This window comes from Notothenia rossii, assembly GCF_949606895.1.
Source record: "Notothenia rossii genome assembly, chromosome: 3".
Taxonomy (NCBI): Eukaryota; Metazoa; Chordata; class Actinopteri; order Perciformes; family Nototheniidae; genus Notothenia; species Notothenia rossii.
In genome coordinates, this window is record NC_136901.1 from 36,827,538 (window position 1) to 36,835,033 (window position 7,496).

The window sequence follows — 7,496 nt, forward strand, 5'->3', positions numbered from 1 at the left end:
CTGGAAGGAGTTCTGCAGCCTCATCGGTGCCACGGTCAGTCTCTCGTCTGGATATCATCCGGAGTCTAACGGCCAGACAGAGCGCCTAAATCAAGAACTGGAGACCTGCCTGCGCTGCCTGGTGTCCCAGAATCCATCCTCCTGGAGCGAGCACCTCACCTGGGTTGAGTATGCACACAACATCCTCCCTACTTCTGCCACGGGCCTGTCCCCGTTTCACTGTGTTTATGGCTACCAGCCGCCACTGTTCCCAGCCACGGAGAGGGAGGTCACGGTCCCGTCTGCCCACGCTCTGGTCAGGCGTTGTCGGCGCGTGTGGGCTGCGGCTAGGAAGATACTCTGCAGGAATTCACAACTGGTTAAGAGAGCAGCAGACCGAAAACGCCGACCAGCCCCTGTATACCAGCCAGGCCAAAAAGTCTGGCTCTCTACACGAGACCTTCCCCTCCACGTACTCTCCCGAAAACTGGCTCCCCGGTTTGTGGGTCCTTTTCCCATCACCAAGGTCATAAACCCAGTCTCAGTGAGACTACGGCTTCCCAGGGCCATGAAGGTACATCCCACCTTCCATGTAGGGAAATTAAAACCATTGAAGGAGAGCGCTATGGTTCCCACCGTCAAACCCCCCCCGCCCCCCCGGATGATCGATGGAGGTCCGGTTTACACGGTCAAGTCACTATTGGCTAGTCGGAAAAGGGGTAGAGGGCGACAGTTACTGGTTGACTGGAAGGGTTATGGTCCTGAGGAGCGGCAATGGATTCCTTCCCGCTTCATCGTGGACAAAAGCCTCATTGAGGATTTTGACCGCCTCAACTCAGAGGAGCCTGGGCCGTCAGGAGCCGTCCCTAGAAGGGGGGGTACTGTCATGTCCAAGAAACTTATTGTGAAAGTTTATTCTTTATGTTAGAGTTGTCATGTCCCTTTGTCTTGTGCTTTATGTCTATACCCTTAATTATTTCTTCCTCTCATTTCAGGCCTCCACGCTCCCCGCCCCTTTTCTGTCTCCTGCGTCCTTGATTATTTTCCCCGCCCTGATTGTTTCCAACTGTGTCCCCTTTACCTGTGTATATATTGTGTTAGCTCCCTCCTGTTAATTGTCAGTTCGTTGTCTCACGAAGACCACGTATCGGCTTACCTCACGGACCTTTTCACGGACCTTTCACGGACCTATGCTATAGATCGCATTATAGTTTTCCTCGAAAGAGTGGTTTTGTTTTCCTTGTTTTATTACTGTGCAAATTCCAGTAAAGTCTTTATTTTGAAACGCTATCTGAGTCTGAGTTTTGAGTCGTGCAATTGAGTTCATGCCTCAGTGTTCTCCCCTTGACATTTTGTGACTATGTGGCATCATATAATCTCATTTTAAAATGTTCCAAATTGATTTACTTAAATGTTGGAATGGGATTAACGAAGGTAAACATTGTAGGCTGATCACTCAAACTTGACTAACTCGTTTTTAGTTCCTTAACCTAGACTCTTGTTACTAAATAAACAATTAAATTAAATAAACAACAAATGAATGCACAATTATCAACACCGGGCAAATTGTTGAGGAAATAATTACTTTCAAAATAAAAAAAAGTGAATCATTGTTGTTGATGAAAACAAAGAGGCAGTTGTTTGCATTACGCAGATGTGCATTTGGGTGTGTGTTTTGCTTCATGCAAACATCACTGCAAATTTACAAGTTCTCTTTTACTAAAACAAATGATCCACCGTATGTGATTAGTAATGCTCGAAGGAAAACTACAAAGACAGTAGGTAAGTCTACACACTAGTTGGGGTATCAGCGTTAAACTATATTTTTACATTGACTCTGGGAGCCATGAATCCGAATCAGTACATCTGGATCCTCAATGGTAAGTCAAAGTATCTTAAATTACACTGTAAAATATCTTTTTTGTGTATTATGGTATTTTATTTGCAGTTTTTCGAAAAATCTTTTTTAACTTAACTGCATCCGAATACGCTTTAAAGAAAGTTCTCGAGGTCAGATGATCTACAAGCTATCAATATAACATTCAGAGAATTAATAGATCAGTAAACAACTATTCAGAATATAATAGTGGGTGCTTTTTTTACATACCCAGCCGGCACAAGTCACTATATAACAATGCAGAAATTAAAGTTCTATATGTCATTTCAACATTTAGAGAACACCTAGTACATGTCTAACTTTAAAGTCTCATCATTGCAGGAATTTCCCTAATGCTGATATCCGGAGCACTGGCAGGTAAACTTCTTGATAATGTGGCACTTAACAAAGAAGCTTCCCAGTCTTCAGAGGGCAGCGACTTTGATTCTGCTGGTGGGGCAGTCGATGGGAGCAAAGACCTGAAACCTGAACAGAAATCCTGTACCCTCAGCACAGAAGAGTCTGATCCTTGGTGGAGGGTAGACTTAGAGAATGTGTACAAAATATCTGCTGTAACGATAACCAACCGTGATGTAGATTCAAGCAGTCTGAACGGGGCTGAAATCTGGATTGGAAACTCAATGGAGACTTATGACAGCAAAAACGTCAGGTGAAACAGCTTGATACAGACCTGGTTAATACATTTGTCATTATGACCTGAAAAACGTTCTGTATTTCTCACTTTCTCTTTTCTTCTCCACGCAAAGATGTGCAGTCATTTCTCACATCCCGGACGGACGCACATTCTACTTTTCATGCAGCGCTACAGAGGGACGCTACGTCACTGTTCTTCTCCCCGGAAGCAAGAAGGTTCTGAGTCTCTGTGAAGTTGAGGTGTTTCCTGTAAGCCATGGTAATGATATTTGAAATATAATATAAATAGTGCATTTTAAAGCTAATTTCTATTTAGCTCTGGCACAGTAACATAACTTTTCTACTTCAACTTTTCTGTCAACAATGCCTTGGGTTTAATTTTTTTCTTTCTGAAAATACCCACTCATACCTTCAATTATCACTTGATGCCTCATTGCAATGGTATCATAACAGTCCGACGACGAAGAATGGTAACTCTAACCATCCATATATTTTTGTTTCCAGCAAATCCTGTATCCAACGTGGCACTGAAAGGAGAAGCCACACAGTCATCAACGCTCTCTTTCGCCACTGCTTCCAAAGCCATTGATGGAAGACGAAACTCATACTACACCAGTGGGTTTTGTAGCCACACTCTCGAGAACCAGAACGACCCGTGGTGGAGGGTGGACCTGCGAAATACATTTATAATCACATCGGTCAAAGTCACAAACAGGGGAGACTGCTGTGCTGAGAGATTGGATGGAGCAGAGATCCGAATCGGGAACTCACTGGAGAACAATGGAAACAACAACCCCAGGTAGCGACAAGAACTTCAGAAAATGCCTTTAAATTATATTTAAAGGTATGAGAGCATTATTATTCCAGCGGTACCACACATCAACTGTACCCATGAAAGCTAGCCTTTTTGCTAGATGCTGCTAAATAATCCAATACAATTGACTGAGATCTGTTTCTGGAAAACTTTGTTTGAAAAACAAAAAGAGTTTCTCAACGGCTATTTCTTCATCACAACTCAATTTCCATATTATTGTACATATCTATTCTGATATAACCTTCTTAGCAAGTGATTTGAAAATGTGATTCGCTCTGTATATATTCAGCATTAATTGAAAGAACTTTATAAAAAAAAAAAGCATTGAAAATCTCAAATTAAGGCTTAAAGAAAAGTGGACTTGTTCCCAGATTTTTTGAATATCTGTTATTACTAAACTCAAAAAAACTAAAAATCCACAAGATAAATATTCCCCCTACTCCCCCCACTGTCAGGTGTGCCCCCATCTTCAACATCAGAGCGGGTAAAACCTACACTTACTACTGTGATGGAGGCAGCATGGAGGGGCGCTTTGTGAATGTTATAATCCCCGGGAATATGAAGACCCTCACCCTGTGTGAAGTGGAGGTGTATGGTGCCCCAGCAGGTACAACTTTTACTGTTTGGTTTTGATTCATTTAAACACAACAATCTGATATTCATTAAATCTCCTTTTTTCACTTTAGTGGAACCTCTACAAGACGTGGCCTTTTCGAAACCAACATCCCAATGTTGTGATTTATTCTCTCTGTCTGCTTCTAATGCTGTCAGTAGTTGTAGAGGTGGTGCGGGATGCTGTAGCAAAGTCCACGCTATCAATCCCTGGTGGAAAGTAGACTTGTCAGCTGAGTACAATGTTAGTGCTGTCACCATAACCAACAGAGAAGACAGTTTGTCTTCCAGGATTGAAGGGGCAGTGATCTGGATCGGTAACTCTCCGCACGAAAACCAAAACACCAGGTGAGGCGTAATATTAACAATTGCAAAATTCCGCATCTCCATTTACATTTTTAGGTTAAAATATGAGCTTAATGTTTTAACAGAGGTTTGTAATTCTAGTCGTCCTTTGTTTTTCTCTCACACCATCAGATGTGGTGATATCTCATCGACTTCCTTATCGTACACATTCGACTGTGGCGGCATGCAAGGTCGCTACGTCATAGTGAGCATTGAAGGATTTTTTAAGACTTTGACACTGTGCGGAGTTGAGATTTTTGCTACTCTGGCAGGTAAGGTCCTTGAGCTGTAAAAATAGATAAAAATATAATGAAATGCTGTCGTTTTAGCAGTTATTGTTTGCTTCTAAAGCATACTGTGACATATGGCAAGTTATATTCGTTGCAATAGCTTTAGCTGATAACCAAATTAGAAGATTTGCATTATTTCACTCAAAGTTTAATCAGATGATGGGTGTGGATTGGTTACTCGTTGGCTTCAAGGCCAAGCACTGCCTATGTGGCTTTTAATGTTTACTCCTTTTAAAGTTTGGAACCAAAACTCCCCCGGCAAGTTTAGATCAAGACATGCCTTTATCAAACAATAAAGGTAACTCAAAACCTAACAACATTCTCTCTCTGCAGTGCCAGCAGTTGTCACTCCTCCTTCTCCTCCTCCTCCTCCTCCTCCACCTCCCACTGTGAGCCTGAGGCTGGGTGGCAGGGATGTGACGGTGGTGGGAGAGAGGCTCTGCTGGTCCGACGCTCTGCTCTACTGCAGGCGTCACCACTGGGATCTGCTCAGCCTGCGCAGCCAGGAGGAGCATAGCGAGGTGGAGGGGCTGCTAGGCCGCAGCTCTTTTCCCCTCACCGACTACGTGTGGCTGGGGTTGCGCAGGTACTCCAAAGGTGCTCAGTGTATCACCTAAAAACAACCAATAAGAACATAATATTTTGTCAATTATCTGGTTTGATTCCAATTTTTTTACCTTAATGGCCTCTAAGAATCGCCCATTAAATATTTTATAATTCTAGCTCAAGTGTTTTAGGTCTAAGCACCTGAAATAGGTGCCCTTCCCTGATCTCAAATCTTAAGGATTTCAATTTTGCAAATGTACATACTCAAAACACACAGGTCCTGAAGTCAAATACTGTGTGTCCTTAATATTTGCTTTGCTAATATAACAAGACATGCACGGATGCTTTGCAAGCAGCTCTCATTGAAGCCACACCCACTGACCAACCAAATTTAGCGTTGGAGCTGAAACTTGCAGTCAATTTATTGGTTTGACGATTGAGAACAACTTAACCTGGCAATGACTTGTTTTAACAATTGCTGATCACATTTTCAAGTGTGAAGATGAACTGTGTTTCCATTTATTTTGAAGAAATTTGGGTTTTGTGACTGTTGTTTGGACAAAACAAATAATACTTAGGGTCCTATTCACTTTGTTTTTGACATTTAACATTAACCAATCTTAATAATTTAAAAAGAATGTGAGCTGTAAACATAACTACTATCAAAAAGATAAACCATAAATATTTCAAAATGGAAAAATATCTCTGTTTTAGTACCGGATACCTGTAGCTGTCGTGAAATTACAAATGTTGTCCTGTACAATAAATCTATTTGGCAGATACATAATGCAAGACACTTGGTTCTGGATGTCTGGTGAGTCCATGAAATTCACCAAATGGCCGCGAAACATCGCCCCTCTCCGTTTCTCCAGCCCGTGCGGAGGCGTTGACGGAGGAGGGCTCCACCTGTGGGGGGACCGGCCATGTGAGGAGCCCCTCAACTTCATCTGCCAATCAGGTAGGGGGGGGGACTCACATCCTGCAGCATGTATTGTACCTCACATCAGAAACTTCACCTATTCCTTCTGTCGTTCAGGTGCTGAGCTGGGAGCAAAGAGAGTGTCCTTCCGCAGCAGCAACACAGCCACAAGCCCTTAGTAAGGAACCAAATTATTGGAAGCTGTATTTTGAAGTTAGAAATAGTGATTTTAAACTTTCTGCACATCTTGTAAGAATACATTAGCTAACAGAGGTGTGGACTCAGGTCACATAACTTGTACGGACGTCAGAATTGAGTCACGAATTTGAGAACTGAATACTTGACAAAATGAAAAAGACTTGCAAATCGACTATTAATTTGTGATTTAATTGGACAATCGCCTTTCGACTTGACAACACCCGATAACTCCCTCCCAAAAATGTAAGGATGTCATTAAAAACGTGTTGCACAAGTAATTCATCTGAATCCAGCAATGTTTATTTCATCCCTTGCAAATTAACACTCAATTCATATGATCCACTTTTAAAACAATCAGACATCATCCAATCACGTAGCAAGAGAAAACCATGAAGAACTTGCAATTACTTTACTCAGCTGGACAAATATTCTATCAAAGCTTTTGCTTGTGTTAGAAAACAATACTGTAGTCAGCAAAAAACACAATGAAATTGACAGAGTTCATTATGCCGTGTTTAGGAATCGAAACTTTGGACAATCTTGACTTGTGACTTGGTCCCACCTCTGGTCTCAACCACCTGGATGCATTCTTTCAATGCTCTTCATATCTTTGTTAAAGTCACTGTTCTGTATTCTTATTAAACTAGTTATTGCATTTATGCTGTGGTGCGTCCTGTCTGGTCTCAATTCAACAATTTTGCATGTATTTATTTAAAATTGCATGTGAACAACCAATGTCAGATTAATAATTGATACACACCTCAACATATAAATATAAGAACTTACATTCTTAAAGAATATATCCCTACATATATTTTACGTATGAAATGTTTCGTCCTGAGTAAGATGCACGCAGAAGTTACTTGACTGAATATGTAATAATGATATCGCTTCAGCTGGTCTTATATTGTGGGAAAGACTTTGTTCACCACATCAAAAGTAAATACATTTGCATTAAAACCACAGCAAATGGGAAACTTCGGCATATTTGTTTTCTAATTCTCTGATTTACCTTGATGTAGAAAAAAAGAAGAAGGGTCAAGGTCCTTTTTAATAGTAGAATTTTGACTATGGACTCAAAATAAATCTACCTGTTAAGGTTATACAACCCAGTTTTCCATGTATGGTTTAATCCTCCTATTTAAACCTTTGATTAACCTACAATGCATTCTAAAAGGCGTAATTAAGCAGACTAACCAATACAATTTCGGTCGGGAAACACTCTTATAAGTCATATATTATTATTATTATTATTATTATTAT

General features: G+C 41.1%; 1 protein-coding gene across 1 annotated transcript; it reads left to right on the forward strand.

Moving 5' to 3' along the window:
* Positions 1-1,451: 1,451 nt before the first annotated feature.
* On the forward strand, positions 1,452-6,894 carry LOC307033938 (uncharacterized protein). Its single transcript, XM_079672573.1, has 11 exons — positions 1,452-1,859; positions 2,198-2,525; positions 2,623-2,768; positions 3,014-3,308; positions 3,779-3,930; positions 4,010-4,283; positions 4,413-4,552; positions 4,904-5,156; positions 5,896-6,074; positions 6,153-6,213; positions 6,753-6,894. Coding segments are annotated over exons 1-11 (1,863 nt in total). The 5' UTR covers positions 1,452-1,825; the 3' UTR covers positions 6,754-6,894.
* The last annotated feature ends 602 nt before the right edge of the window (positions 6,895-7,496 follow it).